At 30.4% G+C, this 22,501-nt stretch overlaps 1 protein-coding gene across 2 annotated transcripts in view; it reads left to right on the top strand.

The window, feature by feature from the left end:
- Positions 1-1,029: 1,029 nt before the first annotated feature.
- The window catches only part of IA-2 (tyrosine phosphatase IA-2), a 991,654-nt gene continuing 970,182 nt past the window's right edge, over positions 1,030-22,501 (top strand). For both annotated transcript variants that reach the window (XM_085816984.1, XM_085816983.1), the window contains exon 1: positions 1,030-1,335. In XM_085816984.1, coding sequence (XP_085673110.1) covers positions 1,233-1,335 — 103 coding nt within the window. In that variant the 5' untranslated portion in view covers positions 1,030-1,232. The remainder of the gene's footprint in view (positions 1,336-22,501) is intronic.

Here is a 22,501-nt window from a genome sequence, read left to right as displayed (position 1 = left end):
TGCCTGATTTTGCATTATCCTTAATTTATGGACATGAGTGTATACTCCGACTTTTAAAGGCTACTGCGGATGAGGGGACACAATCACTAAATTCTGGTGGTGATGTATTATTATCCACCCCCTTTCAGTTCGAGCGCAATTTGTAGAGTAATTAGGTTTTTTTTTGATGTTGAAGACGTGAGAAATGTGCTATGCTTTTGCCCGGACTCAAGCCGTGGACATTTCGATTACGCGTCGTGTGTGCTACGTTACATCACGAAGGCTTGCAGGAAAATCCCTTACATTTCCAAACTAATGTCCAGCAGCAAACAATTTGAAATTTTTATTAACAAAAAATTTTAACAATTTTTAATAAATTACTGAGAAAAATCAGTAATTCTCATTGACATTTTTTTTATCTGAAGTATTTTATCTTCCTGACATTTATTGTTAGTGGCTTATCGACAAGTACCAAACTCTAAATATTTTAAACTAGGAAAGTTTCATGTTCATTATTAAAATTCACCCAATTTTAGTAATTATAACTGCCGGCTCTATCACAGACATTAGTGGTGTAAAGCTTATTTTGATATTTCTTCAAGAGTCTTCAAGAAATCAGATATTTAATTCTCGAGCAAAATATTTTAATACTGTAGTTAGACTTTGCATTAAAAAGAGTTATCTCGTGCTCTTACTATCAGATTAGTTCCCTGATTGAAGAAAGCAAAGCAAATCGAGTAGAAACCGATACTCTTTTTACTTTACTGAAATCTTATTAGACTTGAAACTGAAACATTCTTCGAATAATAAACAGACCATTTTTAAAGAAAATATTACATATTTTACGGGCATTGTTGTAAAATATTACAGTCTTAGAAACCTTAACAGATTTTTGTTATTTATTTTAAATATAAATACAACCTTTAAAAGAAAGAAACTTTCCGCAATGAAGGAACGATCCCTATTTTGGCGGTGACGTCACGTAAACGTCATCATCCGGGATCCTCCTCAGCTGTCAAAAGACCGCCATAGCAATTCGTTCGTTCGCTAGTTACTTAGGGATTGAATAAAAAGGCCACCTGCTTTATACGGCGCTGGCAGTGAAGCCATATACGCAGTGTCGCGACCCACGCCGTTCATAAAGGGGTCTGAGTTTCAACTCCTAGTTCAAGATCTGTGAGGTGTCCCGCTGGATTTAAGAACAAGAAGGGACGAATAATCTAAGATACCATGAAATTCTAAAGAATATTTCTATGTTCCACATGGGAAAGATCAATGAAATGATGTACAGCTTGCTATGTTTAATCATCCTTTGCGGCTGGTTGTCCCGACGTGCAACAGCGGGGAATAATGTTGGTAAGTACATTATAATTATACGGGTTAGTGTTATTTTATGAACTTTATCTGTTTATATTTTGATCTAAACGTATTGTTAGGCTTAGCATATGTGATATACACATCCCGTAACACGCAGTCTTTTTGTTGATAACTTGGCAATGAACAATACTTTTATTCTTTGTATTCATTTTTTACGAACCACTTGTTGAAGGAGAGATTAAAAATCTATTCTACAGCTAGGTGTTGCGGCAGTGATGCTAAATTTATGTGATTGAAGTCTCGTTTTTCTTGATTTGTTTTTTATATTACATGCTTATGTTTTTAATGCAGCTTGTAAAAAACTAATAAATAAATAAATAAATGAAAACATATTAGAAGACATTTTTTACATAGTCTTGGAATAAATATATTATTGATTTAAATTAACAGATATCCTGTAAAACGTAATATTTCGTTTTTTAAATAAATTTATAAAACATCGTAAGTTTTAGAATATTGCTTAGTAAGATTATAAGTTGTATGTCAATGTTAAATTTGGCAGAAACTCGACAAGAACGAAATAAATTTTATTAAAAAATCAGAGATATTTTATACATATTTGAAACATATCATGCCATTCTCCAAAATCGTAAATATTTAAGATTAACTTTGAAAAACACAATACAAACATTGCACGACATTCAGTGCAAGCATCTGATGTTAAAAAACAGATATACTTAAAAATATGTTAAACATTTACTCTGAAATCTAGAAAGAGAAAATAATTAATTATAATTCTTTTAAGTTGATAATATCGCGATTAAAAAATATTTTTATATATACCTTAAAACATGGGGGATTTATAAAAAGGAAATTATTATCTATGAACACACTGAGTGCCACCACATTAAAAAAGATTGTTTTCTGTTTGGCGCTATTGTTACTTTTCCTTGATTAACATAATTAAAATATCAGAAATGTTTCCTTATATCATGAATTATATTTGAAATATGTAATATTATATTTATACCTGTTTTAAACCATAACTAGTTTGTATGTATTTGAATACATACGGTCCATGTGGACAAAATACACACTGTGTGCCACTATGTAAATGCCACTTAACGTTTTAACACTTATAAACTTCCTTTTAGTAACTTTGATTTTAAATGAATGCATATGCACACAGCTCAGGTTTGAAAATAATTTTACGGTTTTCATTAGTTATAATTTAAATCGGAGCGATGTCAATGACTTGATATTTTATAATTGTTAATAATAAAGCTCCTATTGTGTTCAGCCAAATATACTACATGATTTTTAAAAAGCAGTTATACTAGTATGGTACAGCTATAATCGTGTATTTATTGTTGCACCATACTGGTTTACTGAATCTTAATTTAAATGATACTGTTAGGATAGTATTTAAAAGTAAGTGTTTTATGCTTTGCTTTGTTATGTAATGTTTTAATGTATATCTTGAATGTACTTTAATGTACATGCGTTTTACAATAAAAAGCATATTGAATAGTATGTGAATTGCATAATATAAAATAAAATATGTGTATTATTTTGTTTCATTATCAGATGTCTTTTTATGCTTCTATTATTAAAGCAAATTATCATGCAGCAAAATTTTTGAAACATTACTATTGTGCAATATTAGTCATTTATTATTATGCAGTATAATTATAACGGATTAAATAACTGTAAAAATATGTTCTTAATGTGATTTTAACTTATATCTGAAGAACAATGTCATAATCCGTGTGAAATGATCTTTTATATCTCCAAAAAAATAAAAATAATAATTAAAATAAAAATGAAAAATAAAGCATCTCTTTTTGTAAAGTAAGAAGTATTACTTGGGTAACAAAATTCCAAAGTATTTAATCTTACGATTCTTTTATTTTACTGCTTGTGAAATTTCTATTATATTGATTGGAATTACATATTAATTTGTGTAAAAGCACGATATTACATTTTTATATAGGTGAAACACGTTTAGCAAAATTAAAACAATTCTGTAGAACGAAGTTGTGATACAGTTATTTATAACGCACTAAAATTGAAACCATTTAAAACATGCATTATATTTACGTCTTTTTGGTTAGCTTACTTAAGTTCTTTGGTCAGGATTAATTTAATTAAAGATCAAGTGATTAAGAATTAAAGATTAGTTAAAGATAAAAATTTATTTAAATTAAAAATAATAAAATTGTTTAATTTAATAAAAATAAATCAAATTGTTTCGTTTTTAATTACTGATTAACTACGTGCTAGTAGAGGCTGTAAAAACACATCTGCAAGTATCAGAGTTGATTTATTTATTACTCCATTTCTTTTGGAGAAAATCGATCAAAGTCAAGTTCACCAAGGACTTGGTCGTGGCCTATTTAAATAAAAGAGATGAATAACCTAAGAAATATTATCTTACTGCAAAGCGCTTACGTATCAATTTACAAACTTTCTTTCCTGCACTTCCCTATTGATAATGTTAATTTCTTATGAGCAAAATGTCCACATTTTCATACTTAAAATGAGGGAAATTTTTTTCTTTGCTTTCAGTTTCTCAAATCTGCGGAGAAAGAGAAATAAAAATTTTGATACAATATAATATTTTAGTAATTGAAAAGCTCTGTAATGTAAATAAGTATCTAAATTATATTGTTTCTTGAATAAATTAATATTACGCATTGTGTTAAGAAGGTACTTTAATTTGAAGAATACTAAAAGAAAGTAATTTTAAAAATTTGTATTTATAAATAAATAAAAGTGCTAGTCATAAAAATTTAAATGTTTATTAAATTTTTATATTTTGGTTTGAATAATTCCAGTACTTTTACAGATCAGCCGAGAGTAATGAGAAAATAATATCAGACTACGATTTCGACAGCAGAGTTCGTATATAATTTTCAAGCAGAAAAACAAAGAAATTTTATAATCAAGACAAATGAGGCTATTGTCCGAACCAAAATGCTTTTGTAAAATGTCGTAAAATCGATGGCATAATGTTAAAAAGAACGAAGAGTTTTAATTTTTTTCTCTAATTTTATGTTTTAAATTTAAATAATAATTGGATCCTTTTTGTTTTAATTGTTTCTGAAAATTTTATTTCGAGTCTTATATGAGACTTATTAGTTCAAAAGCGTTGTTCCGTCTTGGAGTTATAATGATTTCCATTTCTGGAAAAAGGAGAAAAATACATTCAGCTTCCTCCTCACTATATGTTTTTAAATTTTCGTACTTCCTGGCATTTTGAGAAATTCATTTACATACTTGTTCTAAGGGAAACCTAAATGGATTCTAAAATTTCCATTTAAGGGAAACAATATGCCTCAGTATTTATTTGATATATTTATGGAAAGAAAAGATTCTTTTCAAAATTCTTCCAACGAGAGAAATATCTAAAATTTTCCACATCTTTAGTAAGCACTAGTTTTAATTATTGACATACGTTTTAAGACACCAATTTAAAATTTGGTACAAAGAGTTTGGTCTAGGCTACAGTCGAGACTTTATTTCCCATATATTTTCCTTAAATGTATATTGTTCCATAAATAATTTTAAAATAAATAATAAAAATAAGTAAATGCACAAAAGAAAAAGAAATCCATTAAATACACAAAAGAAATCCACACTATTTCAGTTTAAGTAACTGGGCGTAACTATATTATACCCCTGCTATACTTCATCAAATCGTAAGTGTCGATTTGATGAAGTATAGCAAGGAGTATAATACAGTATAGTAGTAATAGAATAAAGAGAACTGAAAGCGGAAAAATCGCTCTTTGTTCGTAGTTGTCCAGTGTGAAAGTATGTCCATAATATTTACTAGACATGAAAACTCATCAGTCCATTAATAGAGTACAACATTCTAATTCAGTGCATATTTGAGATTACAATGCAGTACATTAATTCTAAATTCAGTAAAGCTGCTCATTTTACATTTAAATCATTTTTAAGATACGATGAATCTTGATTCTGTTGCTTATAAATAGAGATTAATTACAAGTAAATTATGTGGCGTGCTTTATTTACATGTTTTATTTTGAATTATCCATAAGTTAGGAGATTTTACAGGTTTTGGTAAAGCACTGACAGACAATGTTTCTGTAAATTCCCGTTTTTGGTTTTTTTAATATGTTGCAATGTGGCATGAAGTTCTTCAAAAATTGCCAGAATTAAAATAAAGGTTTTAAAAATATTACTTAACTGGAACTTTAAATTTAAAATCATAATGTAAAATGAATGTTTTTAAAATATTACTTATATGTCAAATTCTTTTGCCATTATTATACATTTTATGCTCAAAGATTTTTGCACAAACTTCGTTATTGTTAAATTTCTCCATACAGTTTCTATAAGATATTTTTCGGATTTTTTTTTTACTGTTAATATTATTTCAGAGATTTTTATTAAATTTTTAGCTTTAGAGGATTTTTTTATAGCAAACACTGAATACGGCAAGACATTGCTAAAAGATAAGCTTGATCTACATTTTATTTGTCATTTTCTTCAAATATTTAATTTCTTTCACCGCTTATTTTATCTTCGCAATTGCATTTGAACTTTTACATTTATGGGTTAAAGTTTCTTTTATGATTTCAAAAGGACAAAGTTCGGTTTTATCTAGCTGAAATATTATGGCGTATTCTTTAAATGTCAGATTTCCTTTGATTTTTATTTCATGCGTATATGCGTCTCCGAAATTTTGATTTTTTTGCACAAAATTCCTGGTATTATTTTAATGTATGAAAGTTTATCCTGAAATACTTAAAATTCTATGCTGCACTTTTATACGTAAAATGTTTTTGAACTATTTGATGTTTGCATATATATATATCTTCAGCCGTTTAAGTTTGTAGGATAATGTTACGATTGTTATAATAAATGTTTAAGGTTTAGATTGAAACAGTAAACTATACTGTAAGTTATAGAAAGTGGGCGGAAGTGTAAAGTTTCTACTGACGTTTTACCATAATATAACGGAAGCCTATTTTGTAAAAATAATACCTATGGTTAAAGATATAATAACGTCTTATTAGGTATCCAGCCAAACAAATTATGTTTAAGTCAAAAACAACTAAAAATTTATTGATTCTTCCTGGATTAATATGCCTATGGTTCAATATATTTTTTCCTTCTGTAGATAATATGGCTTCTAATATTGTTGAAAAGAAACAAATTTTCAGTAAAACTGATTGTCATTTTCTAACTGATAATTTTATGACTTTCTGGAACATGCATTTTTCAATAACACTAAATATTTTATAATTTTTCTATCATATGTGCGTTATCTGCTAAAAGAGTATTTTTACTTCCTCATGCAAAGTAAAGGATGTACTGTAATCTCGAAAATTTCACGTATCATATATCAGCGATAATATCCATTTTGGCTGCTCTTGAAATCATTTCAACGATATTTCTGCGTAACATTTGTACGCATGGACAAATAAAGGATTAAGACACAATAACACGCCAAACAAATACTAATTCAGAAGTCAAACAACAAAAATCAGCGTTATATTTTCAAATTTTCACCGGACTAGTTTCGATGGTTACCGAACCACCATCCTCAGCTGTCTTGAAAGCGGCTGCAAAAAAGGCAGCTGCGGATGGTGGTTCGGTAAAACCATCGAAACTACAGTCCTGTAAAAATTTGTAATTACAGTCCTGTAAAAATTTGAAAATATAACGCTGATTTTTGTTGTTTGACTTCTGAATTATAAAGGATTGTTTTCTCCAAAACGGATTGTAAAATGGATTCCAAAGAAATTTGTTATGTGACGTTTGTACGTTTGTAAGTAATTATGCATCTCGCATAACTCAAAATCGAGTAGCCTTAGCATACTGAAATTTTGTATATATATATATATATATACAATGTAAAATATCCTATGAGCAGTTAAAAAGAATGGTAAGCAGTACACTTTTATTCTCGGATCAGTACCTGCTATAGTATTAACATAGTTCCTTCGTCTTCAATACCTTAAGAATGAATAAAAAAAAATTCTCTTCTTGTTTCTTCGAACAGTAATGATTACTGAATCTTCTGTTTTTATTCTGAGATAAAATTGAATCAATTTTACTCACTTATATTTTCAGTTTTTCATTTAAAGCAAATCACTGCAAACTTCTTTTCAGAAGACTCATCTGTGCAGAATTTAGATCGATGAACAGTGCATATTTTTCCAATGCTTCGTTTTATTTTCCTTTTGCATTTTTTGTAAAATATAGCAGAATTATTAGGTAGAAATTATATGTTACGTAGATAAAGGAACAAAGAATGTAACAAGAATATTACAATGTTAAAAAATTCTTCTGTTCCTGATTGATTATCGCCTATTGTTAAATATTTTTTATATTTTCTGTGAGTTATTGTATTCGCACGAAACGCTTACGATATTTGATTGTAGATTGGTATCGGTTTCACAAGGAGATTCTATGCATTCTGGAAGCGGCTGCAAAATTTTTTTTCGAGAAACAAAAGTATGTTACTTGAAAAAACACTCACATCACACTCCCTCAAAATTCATTTTCTTTTCTATGAAAGAAACATCACTTTAAGATTAAATTTTACATTTCTGTTTCAAATTTAATTTTTTTTATATTAGCTTCTTTGGTTCACACTTGTTATCAATACTCTTGAAAAGATTTGTTATATTAAATATACCTTTTCGGATATTTATACAAGGGTATAAAGTCATATACCTAATGGAATTTTTAAGTCAATTAATGTGAACTGATATACTATTAGAATTAACTCTAATTAAAATTAGGAGCGTGTTTTCAAGTTCATTGAGACATACACCCTGTTATTTGGTTTATCTTGTTTTTATCCTTTGGAACATATGATTTCTCTAACATTTTGTTTATGTATGTGTTAATACATAAGCTAACATAAAATGGAATTTCTAAATGGCCTTGAAAACTCGATTGTTTCTTGTGTTTATTGCGAAATTTTTTTCATTTGATTCTAGCATCTGAATTGCTAAAAGCGAGCGTATTTTTTGTGTACGTGAAATTAGTGCACTACATATTTTTCCTTAAAAAGAAATACGAAGAGCATGAAGTATTCGGACGTTTGTCTAAGTCTTGCAGATTATGTTAGTACTAGCACAAAGGCGGTTTTGGTTGTTATTATTTTGTTCAATTTGCATTAAATTCTGGCAAAGATTTGAAATGCAAAGGAGGGCGGGCCGTTACCACTCTACGCAGCAAAAAGTACTGTTACATTCATTTTCCAAATCAACATCTAACTCGTTTATATAAAAATAAACGAATCATTTAGAATAAATAAAACATAAAAATGATTCTAAAATCGATTTGCAACAAATTATATTAACATTTATACTATTAGCTCAATTAATGCGTTTCGACAGCCATTTCAACAACATTTGGGCTGACGCCCCTTTGGGCTAAAAATATTAAAAATAGTATACTATATTTAGAAATTCCAATAGACAGTCTTGCGAGCTGCAGAAAAAAAATACTTAATCCTTACAGTGTTGCCAGAGCTCGCTTAAAATCGTTGAGATTTTTTATCAAAAATTAGTTGAAGTTTTACAAAATATGAAATAGATAATAAAACAAATTCGAGCTTCGAGTTGCCCATGTTCGGAAGGATGATTACGTTATTCAAAATTTGTTGTCTCTAGGTGCCGTTGTTTTTTCAGAATGCCGAGAAACATTAATTCGTTCATGCGGATTCATTATTATTTACTTCATTATTTACTTAATTTCTTTAACTATAACAGAGCGTGATAATATTTGGTGGCAACAATTTGAAACGTATGCCCAGTATAAAGTTATTCAACGTAAAATGCCGTTTCGAGACTAATATCCCCTTGAGGCTAAAGCACCTTTCGGGCTAAAAAAAGTCTGCAGCATTCCGATAAAGCCATCAGGATGAGCAACTTCAATAAATAACAAAACATAATTCCTATAAAGACTATTAAGACAGTTTTTTATATCCGATAATAATCGCGCTCTTTTTGTCATTCAAGTTGAAAGAAGACAAATCGCCTAGGGCTTACAATCTGAGTCTAGACATAAAATTGTAATTTCTTTTTTTTTTGTAATTGCATACATGCATATTATTTCTTCAATGCGTTTCAAATAAAGGAAATAAATTCCAACTGCAGAATTCTGAAATTTATTTCATTCTAAATGTTTTCGAAAATATTTTTGTTGTAGAAAATTGAGTTGTGCAAAAGTGAACAATTTACAGTTTTCGCAAAAATAAGGTAACCAACAAGCTAAAGAACATGAGCTAGGGGGAAAATGTAACCAAAATTGCTACTATCGAATAATTCCGATAAATGCAATTTTACAGAATTTGTAAATGCACGATAATTTAGATCTGAAATGCATAAACAGGTTTACAGACAAAATTAGATTACAGTTCAGATTTCCATTAGTACGCTTTTATATATTAAATGTTAAATACAAGAATTTCGAAATAGGCAATTGCACACTTCACTTTTCTAAAGTAACATATCAGCGTTTTTCAGAAAGAGGGAGATAATTGTAGAAGAATAATTTGAACATGTGGGTGTGTGGGATTCACAGATATGGCAATAAATATTTATACGGGCTTCACAGAGAAAATATTGTAATTATTATGCTTTAGGAGATAAATGCAAAATTTTACAATTTCTTAAAGATATTCAAAATTAATAAATTTATGAATTTAGCTATAATTATGATAATGAATTTTGTTTTAGCAGATGCGGAGTCTTTACTTTCTTGGACGAAGTAAAAAGGAAGTATTCTAATCGCGAAAAATTTCGGGTGTCATATTTCAAGGAAAACTTTCATTTTGATCGCTATCGACTGCAATTTAATGATGTTTTTGCGTGACATCAGTTCATATGGACTCAATAATGAACTCTCCAAAACGAATTGCAAAACTTATTTAAAATGGATTAAGAAAAGAGGTTTTCCTGGCGTCTCTACGTACGTAGGTGTGTACGTACGCACGTACATAACTCGAAAAATCTTACATAACTCAAAAATGAGTAGCCTCAAAACATTAAAAAAACTGTATATAGGACCGCTGTAGCACGTAGATGTGCACCTCATATTTTGGTTGCAATCGGCCTCACTAAAAGTATATAAATATATCTCGTATATATATATATCCACCCTGTTACTCACCTCAGTGAGCTAAGCTCTCCTTTATTCATATACGTATATTTGTAAATTGGGCATTTTTGGCTTTAAAAAAATGGCTGAATTATGTTATTCTTATCTTCCGGTTAAGGTTTTTATGCCTTTAGGTAACTTCCACGCAATAGTTGTAGACTTATCAACAATTTAAAAGTTGTTTAAGTGAGGCTAAGCCTAATTTTGTTACCATAGTAGCCGTATTTTTTTAACATTTGAAACTTAGCATAATAGTGGATTTATTGCCAATGTAGAGAAACTAATCTTTCGAACAACAAAGTAACGTCTTCTTTTATTACTGCCAATTAAATTATGCTTAATCTATTCTGGAATTATCATTTAAGTTATTGAATTATCCCATATATTGACTCCGCATAGCGTCCACAACAAATCAGGTCAGTTTCTACGCCTTCAGTGTCTTTTCGGAGAGTAAAACCAAAAATAAACTTTCAGTTTTGAGCACTGAAAAATCTACCTTCTTTCCTGCTGGCCGAATTGCTTGTTTTTAAGTAGAAACTGTAATTTTAATTGTAAAATTTTTTTAAAAAAATTGTTTTAACTGTATTTGGTATTTTATGTTTTTGTATATTTTTCAATTTTTAATGTAGATATTTTGAGTTTTCACATATTTCTGTCATGTCGCGAAGTGAGAACTGAATTAACTGAATAAGAAATATATCTCTAATGAAATTCTAGGTAATAAGATTTAAATGAAACGCAGCAAAAATTCGTGTAATTTAATATTCGGTACAAGGAAGTCATGTGGTGTACACATCAGATTTTTTTAATTGCCAAAACGCAAAAAATATTATGCTTCTTTATCTATAAACTTGTTCGAGCAATTCTGAAATTTGACCAGTAATAAACATTGAAAGAGGTTTAATAAATTTCTCCTCCAATATCTCTGCAAACGAAATGAAACGTTTCGTTATAAATTAGATAATGTTATGAAAAATGTTTCGTAGTTTTACAAAACTGAAACAGCATATGTTCCTCACTGTAGGACATAGGTACTTTTTATTGACTGGTTTTGGTAAAGGCAATACGGTGCTGCTTAAAAGTATTTTACTCTTTTTACGGTATCTTAAGACACCTTCAAAACTCAATAAAGTTGGATATTAAATTTTATGTTATTTCTCTAAAAAAACTATCAAAATATGAAAACATATGAAAATATTTTTAAAAATAGTCCAATTTCAATTTTGTTTTACCCAGCACGTTACGATACTCTTAAAAATGTTAAATTACGACACTAAAAATATAAAAGAGTTTAAAATGTATATAAAAAACAATGCACTCTCAAAATGAAAAAATAGAAACTAACACTAAAAAAGACACCCTAAAAAACAAAAATATATAAAAAAAGGTTATTTTAAAGATTTTCCAAATTATACCAATATTCCCTATCTATCAAACTTAATAGTTGAAAAATAAATTTTATTTATTAATTTCCTTGATAGCATTATCAGAAAGTTTTCCATGACATTTTAAAAGAAAATACTCTTTTACTGTCTCATCTACTACTATTTTTATAATACATGTACCACTAAATTTAATTTGACTTTTTCTCAATAAGATCAGATTATATCTCCTAAGTGTTAAATCTTTCAATTTTAGAGTTTTAGGATAATATCTGGGGTTAAATTCTTTCGTTTACTAGGAAACAGTTTTTACGGGGTTTTTTCGTTCCCACACCATTAACCTTCCTTTATTAATATAAAATGAAAAATCATACTATAATTTATTATAAACACAGATACAATAATTCAGAATCTTATACAAAATCATATTCCCTTCCACCATAATTTTTAATCGTTAGGATAAGTTTCTGTTTTTTTAATTTTAGAAGTACATTGTATTTTATAAATATTTTAATCTTTTTTAATTTTTAGTGTCGTAATTTAATATTTTTAAGAGTATCTTAAAATACTGTGTAAAGAAGTTTGAAATTAAATTGTTTTTTATAAATACTTTAATCATTTTCGTATTTTTTATTATTTTTACATTGAAATAAAATACAATTTATTCTCGTAAATATTTTGAGGGTGTCTTAAAATATCGTAAAAAGGGTTGTTCTGTTGCGAATCTGTTGCGAATTGTGCCAGATTATATGCTCTTCCCAAAATTCATAAAAGTGGTATTCCTTTCCGCCCTATTGTATCAAATTTAGGTACTGCCTCGTATCCTTTAGCTAAATATTTAGTTTCTAGATTTTCCACTCTATTAGACAATAACATTTACACCATAAAAAATTCAATAGAGTTTGTAAAAAAGGTTAAAAACATTTCTCCTAGTAATTTACTCATGGTTTCTTCTGATGTAAAATCATTATTCACTAATGTCCCAGTGGAGGGTGCATTAAGATGTCTAGAAACCAGACTTCGCGAATTTCATTTCTCTTGCATCGAAATTAATGAGCTAATTTCTCTCACTCAACTCTGTTTGAAACAAACACATTTTGTTTTCCAAAATAAATATTACAAGCAAACTGAGGGATTAGCCATGGGAAGTCCCCTCAGTCCCATCCTGGCTGATATCTACATGCATTATTATGAATCAAAATTGTTTGAAACTTTAAACTTCCCGGCATGGTTCCGCTACGTAGACGATACTTTTACCCTGTTTGAAGGTAATAAAGATGATTTAAATAAAGTTCTTTCAACAATGAATTCTATTGATCCTGCTATTCAGTTCACTTTTGAACTTGAGACTTGCAATTCTCTTCCGTTTCTCGACATTCTGGTCACACGTAACACATCCAACTTCAGTACTACAGTTTACCGTAAACCTTCATCGGTTTGCCTTCCACCACACTTTAAATCATGTCATCCGACTAAACAAAAGTTAGCTTCATTTTATTCCTATGTTTTCCGTGCTCTTCAAGTTTGCTCCTCCAAACTAGCCCTTGATGAAGAACTAAATTATTTAAAAGCAATAGCTATTGACAGGGGCTTTTCACCCAACATTATTAATCAAGCAGTTAAAAAATTCTCATCTCAGCACACTAAAAGCCACACTCTTATTTTAGGAGATTATAAAAATTCTGTTGTCATTCCCTTCTTTCCATCAATTAGCTATAAAGTTGCACATATTTTGCAGAAATTTAACTTTCGGGTTGTTTTTTCTCCCATCAATAAAATTCCAACTTCTATACCCAAGGATCCCATTCCGGATATGAATTCCTGGGGTATTTTTAGGATTCCTTGCCAGTGTGGTTTAATTTACATTGGCCAAACTAAGAGAGCCTTAAAATTTCGCGTCAAAGAACATGAGGCATATGTTAGAAAAAAGGAAACACAGAGGTCTTCTGTTGCTCAACATTGTTGGTCCGAAAATCACACTTTCAGTTTTTCTGCTGCCAAAATTATTCAAAAAACATCTTCCATTGGAGAACTGGATTTTCTAGAGGCATTTCACATTCATAAAAATCTTTCTGTTCTAGTTAACGATCATAATTCCAATCCAAATTTGCCTTCGGCTTTTAGAGAAATTATGTTTTAGTTCTGGTTTCGCCAACAGATGGCGCCACTTGCTTATTCTTGTCCAGGCTTTCTTATCTTATCTAATCATTATTTCCAATCTTGTTCATTTGCGGTTTTGCAGCTGAAGATGATGGTTCGGTAAAACCATCGAAACTAGTCCTGTGAAAATTTTGTAGGTATAACGCTGATTTTTGTTGTTTGACTTCTGAATTAGTATCGTAAAAAGGGTTAAATATTTATAAGGGCATACGTCCCCCAATAGGACCCACACGTTTTTGTGTTCTGTAGTGTGGGCATTTAACTTTATCTGTTTTTATTTTGAGAAAGACCAGCTGAAAATACATGTTTTGGATCAGTATGTAAAGAAAACAAGCATAATGCCACCTTTTCAAACAACTTGTATCGCTGTAAGGAGACAAAAATGAAAATATGGGAATAAACCCAAAGACAATCAAGCAGTGGCTGGTAGATTCTTTGTACGATAAGTTATTTAACGTTCTAATCATAAAGCAATGGTTCCTTTATTATGGGCGAGTTAATGGTGACTGAATGTTTTTCTTTATTTTTTAGGTTATCTTCCTTCCTTTTATTTCTCTTGTTATATTAGAGATAGTGACAAGATACATAGACAAAATAAATCATCTTGCTTTTATGAACCACACTGTGCTTGTAATTATTATGGTAGTGCTAAACATTCCTAATTCAACAGAACTGTCTTTTATACACACTTTCACCATCGTCAGCTATATAATTTTATGCTTTTTGAAATAATTATTTAAAAAATGAAAGAGATGATCATGAATGAAGCCAAAATAAAAGCAAATCAACAGAAAAGACACATCGGGCTGCGTTTATGTCATTAGATATGAAAAGTGTTTAAAATTAAACATTTTTAAAATTTTAATTTCATTACAAGTATTTGAATTCATTTTTATTGATTATGTAATAAATAGAAGAAAATTGTAAAAAGGAAATTTATTTATTTATCAGTATAAAATTCGCTATTTAAGCAAGAAGAAACAAACTTGAACAAAAGTTTTGGTCTAGAACGGAGAATGCAGTTAAATTCGAAAAACTTCTTTTACAGTCTTCCAGTTCAAGTAGTTCAAAAAATTTTCCCATTCTAAACATTAACCCAATAGTTAATATTTCTAATGTTAGTTTATCAGAAGAACAAGAGATAATTCTAAAATATAAGTTTAATTTCTCATAAACCTGCAAACCCTCGATTCCAAAGATTTTGGCTCCTATTGAAAAAGCTTTCAAGTTCAGTAAAGTTTCAGATTCACAGAAAGAAATTATTAGGCATCTTATCGCTCATAATGTGAAATTTAATAACAAACCTTTGAAACCAAATCTAACTGCGAGAGAAAGAGCTACAATGCGCGAAATTCATTCTAACCCGGATATTATCATTTCAAAGGTCGACAAAGGTGGCCAGATAGTAATCATGGATAAGAACACTTAAACGAAGGAGTATGTAATCCGATCCCTAGGGATCCTCCACCTTCCGACCTGTCAAAAATAAAAACTGCGATCAAATCTTCACAAATAATTTCAAGCAACTTAAAACATTCGCTTATCCCATCTGTTGCGAATTGTGCCAGATTTTATGTTCTTCCCAAAATTCATAAAAGTGGCATTCCTGTCATCCCTACTGTATCAAATTTAGATACTGTCTCGTATCCGTTAGATAAATATTTAGTTTGTAGATTTTCAACTCTATTAGACAATAACATTTACACCATAAACAGTTCAATAGAGTTTGTAAAAAAGGTTAAAAACTTTTCTCCTAGAAATTTACTCGTGGTTTCTTTTGATGTAAAATCATTATTCACCAATGTTTCAGTGGAGGGTGCATTAAGATGTCTAGAAACCAGACTTCGCGAATTTCATTTCTCTTGCATCGAAACTGATGAGCTAATTTCTCTCACTCAACTCTGTTTGAAACAAACACATTTTATTTTCCAAAATAAATATTACAAGCACACTGAGAGATTAGCCATGGGAAGCACCCTCAGTCTCATCCTCGCTGATATCTACATGCATTATTATGAATAAAATTTTTTTAAACTTTCAACTTCCCGGTGTGGTTCCGCTACGTAGACGATACTTTACCCTGTTTGAAGGTAATAAAGATGATTTAAATAAAGTTCTTTCAACAATGAATTCTATTGATCCAGCTATTCAGTTCACTTTGAACTTTCGACTTGCAATTCTCTTCCGTTTCTCGACATTCTGGTCACACGTAACACATCCAACTTCAGTACTATGGTTTACCGTAAACCTTCATCGGTTTGCCTTCCACCACACTTTAAATTATATTATCCGACTAAACAAAAGTTAGCTTCATTTTATTCCTATGTTTTCCGTGCTCTTCAAGTTTGCTCCTCCAAACTATCCCTTGATGAAGAACTAAATTATTTAAAAGCAATAGCTATTGACAGGGGCTTTTCACCCAACATTATTAATCAAACAGTTAAAAAATTTTCATCTCAACACACTAAAAGGCACACTCTTGTTTTAGGATATTATAAAAATTCTTTTGTCATTCCCTTCTTTCCATCAATTAGCTATAAAGTTGCACATATTTTGCAGAAATTTAACTTTTGGGTTGTTTACTCTCCCATCAATAAAATTCCGAGTTCCATACTCAAGGACCCCATTCCGGATATGAATTTCTGGGGTATTTATAGGATTCCTTGCCAGTGTGGTTTAATTTACATTGGCCAAACTAAGAGAGTCTTAAAATTTCGCGTCAAGAAATATGAGGCATATGTTAGAAAAATGGAAACACAGAAGTCTTCTGTTGCCCAACATTGTTGCCCCGAAATCACACTTTCAATTTTTCTGGTACCAAAATTATTCAAAAAACATCTTCCATTGGAGAACTGGATTTTCTAGAGGCATTTCACATTCAAAAAATCTTTCTGTTCTAGTTAACGATCCTAATTCCAATCCATTTTTGCCTTCGCCCATTAAAGAAATTATGTTTTAGTTTTGGTTTCATCAACACATGGCGCCACTAGCTTATTTTCTGTCCAGGCTTTCTTATCTTATCTAATCATTATATCCTATCTCGTTCATTTGCGCTTTTTGCAACTGAGGATGGTGGTTCGGTAAAACCATTGAAACTAGTTCTGTGAAAATTTGAAAATATAATATAAAATAACGCTATTTTTTGTTGTTTACTTCTGAATTAGTAAGCAGAAATATACTTTCTGTTAAATGTTTAAAGTGCAGAAAAGTTAAACGCAAATTTAAAAGTAATTTCTTGTATATTGTGAAAATTATATCAATAGATTAAATTTAAATTACTACACATCTTCACTTGCTTCTGTAATAATACTAAATCATACAAATGTTCTAAAAATGATCAATTCGAGCAGCTGTAAAAATTCAGTAAAGTTGCTTAAAATTTTTATTTCGAAAAAGCATTTATAATTTAAAAAAAAAAGGAATTTAATAGCCGGATATTAAAAAAATCATAGGTAAAATTTTAAAATTAGAATAACATATTTGTCATATAAATGTTTAAAGATGCCTTAATGCATGTATAAGCACACACGCATGTATTTAAAATTGGGAAACAGTACAGCCATAGGTCGTAGATAAAACTTCATAATTTACGTATACATCTAAAAAAAAAAAATAATTTAACAGCTTCCTAAAAATGATAGATGTTGAATTGTATTGCCGTTTTAGATTAGTTAAGTTTATAAAAAATGTACGTTAATTTATAAAAATCTTAATTTTACTCGGCTCTAAAAAAATATAACTGAACGTATGATTGAATTCCGAATAATTGGAGTTGTATAGTGAATTTAAGTGTACTTTAAACTCATTATTTCATGCGTTAGTTTCCGAACGCGTTTTCTGCTGCGCAATTAAAAATTATATTTGCAGATGTATTTCTGTATATGTTTCAGTTTAGATGCGTATTAAATAACTGTATTATGAATGAAATTTATGTACTTCATTCACATAAACTAAAGAGCCAAAATATTATGACCACCTACTCAATAACGCGTTGCCCGTTATTGGCCTGCAAAACAGCTGCAACTCGCCTAGAGATGGATACCCCAAGTTCTTAGTAGATGAATGGAGACAGGTTATACAAAATGTCTAAGCAGCGGCCACGCAAAGTCGATATATTCCGACCTGGTGGTGTTTGAGCTCTGAGCTGCCGCTCCATGGCATCCCAAATTTTATCGCATTAAAATCCGATGTGATAGGTGGGCCGAATTCCATTAATTGGAATTCACTATTGTACTCCAAGCCTTGTGAGTTCGAGCCTTGTGACATGGGGCATGAGGCGTTGTCCTGCCCGAAGATTCCATTTCCAGTCGAGAAGACACACGCCATGTAAGGGTGCAACTTATGTATGTATATGCGTTCCTATATATATATAGGTTTAGAGAGGCCAGTTGGAACGAAAATGGAGGTGCACAATTATATGTCATAACTGTCCTATATACACAGTTTCAACGTTCTTCTGCTACTCGTTTTTGAGTCATGTGAGATACATACGTACGTGTGTAAGTACGTACAGACGTCAAGCAAATATTCTCTTCTGAATCCATTTTACAATTTGTTTTGGAAGAAAGAGTCCTTTTTTTCTGTCAGTACGTACAGATGTCAGACAAAATATTCAAATGGATTCGAGAGCTTTCAAAATGGATATTTTCTCTGATATGATATATGGTACCCGAAAGTTTTCGCGATTACAATACTTCATTTTCTTCGTGCAGGGAAGTAAAAATATAAGTTTTGCAAGAAAAAAATAATTAATTATCATTAATAAATAATGATATGACGAAAATTCATGCTAAATAGCTACTTAGAAAAATCGACTTACTAAATCATTGCGCATATTTACGTAAAACGATAATTTACAAAAAAAGTTCTCTAAACGTTTTATCAGATATAAAATCTGAACTTCCGTTGCCTTAAAAAATTAATGAATGTATTGAGCATTCGGAAGTTAGCTCAAACAGACACTGTTACTCTTTTTCATAATGGTTAAATTTTAGGTTCAATGTATTTAACCTAGAAGTGTTTTGAATAATTTTTACTGGAATTGTCAAGTATAACTTTCGTTTTCGTTTTTTGCTAAATGTTATGTATGCATCACATTCATATGCGTAATCTGGCAAATTGTCAGTATTGAGATATGTTGACAATCCATGCGTGATGATAACTTTTTTTTTTCAAACTATAAGAGCACTAATTTGCTTATGAAAAAATAGATGATTCGCAAAAGTGTATGCTCGGCTTAATAACTTTTATATTTATTTCATATTTGAAGAATAGATCTGATTAATGTAATGTACAAAAAACAGAGTTCAAAACATCCGAATTAACCAACGTAATAACTTATACAGAACTTTGAAAACTCCGTTACTGGAATTTAAAATTGTCTTTTTCAGTAGCTTAAATACAGAACCACTAAAGTAAGTGAGAAAATGCATTTTATTAATCTATCGTATTTTATTAAAAAAATAAATCATGTATTTAAAAATGAAAATTAAAACTTTATTTACATAAAATAAGATCTACAAAATACACTTTGTTAGTCCCACATCCTGCATCTGAGTTTCTACATCGATGGGTCCAAATGAGAATGTGGCACCGATAGCAGATATTGTGTTCTACATGGAAACCATATTTTAAAGAATTGGGAAAGAAAGCTCAAGCAGCACAACTCAGATTTTCAAGCTGAATTGATTGCATTAAAAGCTGCACTTGTCTGTGCACTGGAAAATAATCATTTCAACATTTATACGGATTCGGCCTCTAGCCTTCGGGATATCCAAGGCATATGCTGTCAAAGCCTACTTGCCAGGGCCCTACAAAATCTCTTAATAAATACATCAAACTTCTGTAGGCCCCAACTCCAGTGGATACCTGACTACACCGGTATACTGGGTAACGACATTGCTGATGCAACAGCCAAAAGAGCAGCGACTGTCCCTTACTTTCACACACTTGATGTGCCTCTCCCGGGTTCGTTCTGAAAAGCGGAGCTCGAAAGAGAATTATTGAAGCGTTGGCAACATCTGTAGGAGACAGAGACTACTGGCAGAAGAGTCTACAGATTTTTCCCAAAAGTCTGTCAGCTTATAAGAAGTCACTTGCAGTGACTTTATTCAATTTCTAACAGGGCATGGTCCTTTCGTGACTTACCTACGTCGCTTTAGACGACACGAAAACAGCCAGTGACAGGAAATCCGGACCACTATGTGTTCGTTAGTATAGAGAGACTGCAGAACATCACTTTAGACAGCCAGTGCATGACCATATCCATGCATAGGCTGAAGTTACTTCAAGAAATCGGTATGCTTTGAAACGCATATATCATTGCATGAATACTGCATATGCCATGCATATGCCATTGCACGTAATATCTCAGACAAGCTGAAATAATTTTCAGTTGTCATCCTTGTCACCAGCACAACCCCTGTATGTTCTGTACTTGTAGATAATCTATTTTATTTTAAATTTTTCTTCTGTTCTTTTCTGTTTATACTTATTTCCTATTGACCAATCTTGAATTCTGTATATTGCCTTATTTACTGTATTATTTTTACTTTTTGCATCAGTCACTCTGTTAATTGTTCATAGTCATAATTAATGCACTATTTAGGTGCCTGTGACTCAGTTATAATTGAACCTGTATTTTAACTATCCACAGTACTCATTATTACAGTATCAATGTATGCATGTTCACAATGCGGATGCCGGTGAAAATGTGCTTAAGCCCACTGCTTGGCGATTTTTTTGAAAATCGCCAGTAAAATCTCAGAACACGTTGCGAAAACAAAGTTGCTAAGGCGGAGCTAAGTGACGTCCATAAATGGGTGGGACTAAAATTGTGACGTCACAATGTATTCTCTATAGATATAGAAATAAGTATAATAAATTCTTTATATTTTAAGTTATAATAATGCAGTAAGTGCAGTAAGTGAATTGCAGTTATTAAAACGGTAAACAACGTTGCAGTCTCTCATATTTGTATTTCATACAGCTTCAAAGATTTTAGAATTTATACAAATAAAAATGATTTTTATTATTAAATTTAGTGCGGTAATTGTATCGGAATGTTGCAAATTATTGCGTGTCTTTTAAATAAAGTAGTATATACTCCAATTTACGTTAAATCTATTAATATAAGGGCTTAATAAATTTCAAGACTTACCCCCTTTGATGATATTTTTGATGCTGGATTATATTCCGGATAGCTTACTAAAAAAATACTAATTTCTTCTTTTGTGAATGATTCAACGTAAAATAAATCATACACATGATTTTGATTTTTTGGGGGCTTTATATTGACATAATATTATTTACATTTTTAGTTTAATAGGATAATCATTTAAAGAACAATATCCGATTACAGCCGATTCAAAAACTACCAAAAATCGAGTTCAAGTTCTAAAAAAAATGTGCTAGTTCTACGGTTTTCGTCTAATACGCTCAAATCAAAACTATTTCCCTCTTTTTTTTTTTTTTTTTCTTTTATCGGAGTAGTTGCCAACAAATTTAAATTCATATTATTGAACATTTTAATTTATCATTTTTACAAATTACCTTGTTGCTACGTAACGACACAATCCCTTAGGTACTAGTAAGTAGACAATCTTCATTATTTTCTAAAAATTTTAATCTTTACATTAATAAAAAAATAATAAATATTTTTATTGCAGATCAACATCATGCACAGTTTTATCACCCAACATATCACTGTTTCTTAAATTATTAAATCACGTCATATTCTATAGTCTTACTAGAATTCTATATATTCTACAAATAAAATAATCTAATTTCTCACAATGAAAGAAAATAAACACTACAAATTTAGAACACTAAGCAATGCTTCACACACACATATTACCAATGAACTCATATTATCAAGCGCAGCAATTGCGATAGCAAATAGCAAAAAATCAAGCGCAATTGCGATAGTATTAAAATAAAAAAAGTATAAGTTATTTATAGGGTCAAATTTTGCTACTATTGAGTAGATCGTCGGATTATCGATATTTTTAGGAAAGCATTATCAACATATCAAAATCAAGCAATTAAAAATACAATAAAAAAAGATGCCTAAAGTATAACTTGCAATTAAAACAACAATGCAAATTTCAAATACACAAACGACACATTAAACATTGCATATAAAATACGTTACATTACAGCTCGGTATAACATACAGCCTCGCTTTGTTCATGTGCACAACGATCTGTATTCGCTCGAAAAACTTCAAAGAATTGCAAGAACTTGGTGTCGATGTACACATCCATCTATTTTCACTAAAAAAAAATTAGAGAATTGCGCAAACTTGGCATTGCGCATTACTTGGCTTTGTCCACATGTAAGTCGATCTATTTTTACTTAGAAAACATTACAGAATTCCACAAACTCGGCATTGGCTTTTCCCATGTACACATCCATTTATTTTCACTTAAAAAAACATCAGAGAATTGCACAAACTGGGCATCGCGCACAACCTCGGCATTGTGTACTGCATTGGCTTTATCCATATACATATC

Source organism: Stegodyphus dumicola, chromosome 5, assembly GCF_044657685.1.
Source record: "Stegodyphus dumicola isolate Sdum_Otavi_A_Nest chromosome 5, ASM4465768v1".
NCBI lineage: Eukaryota > Metazoa > Arthropoda > Arachnida > Araneae > Eresidae > Stegodyphus > Stegodyphus dumicola.
This window is presented reverse-complemented; position numbering and strand designations above follow the sequence as displayed.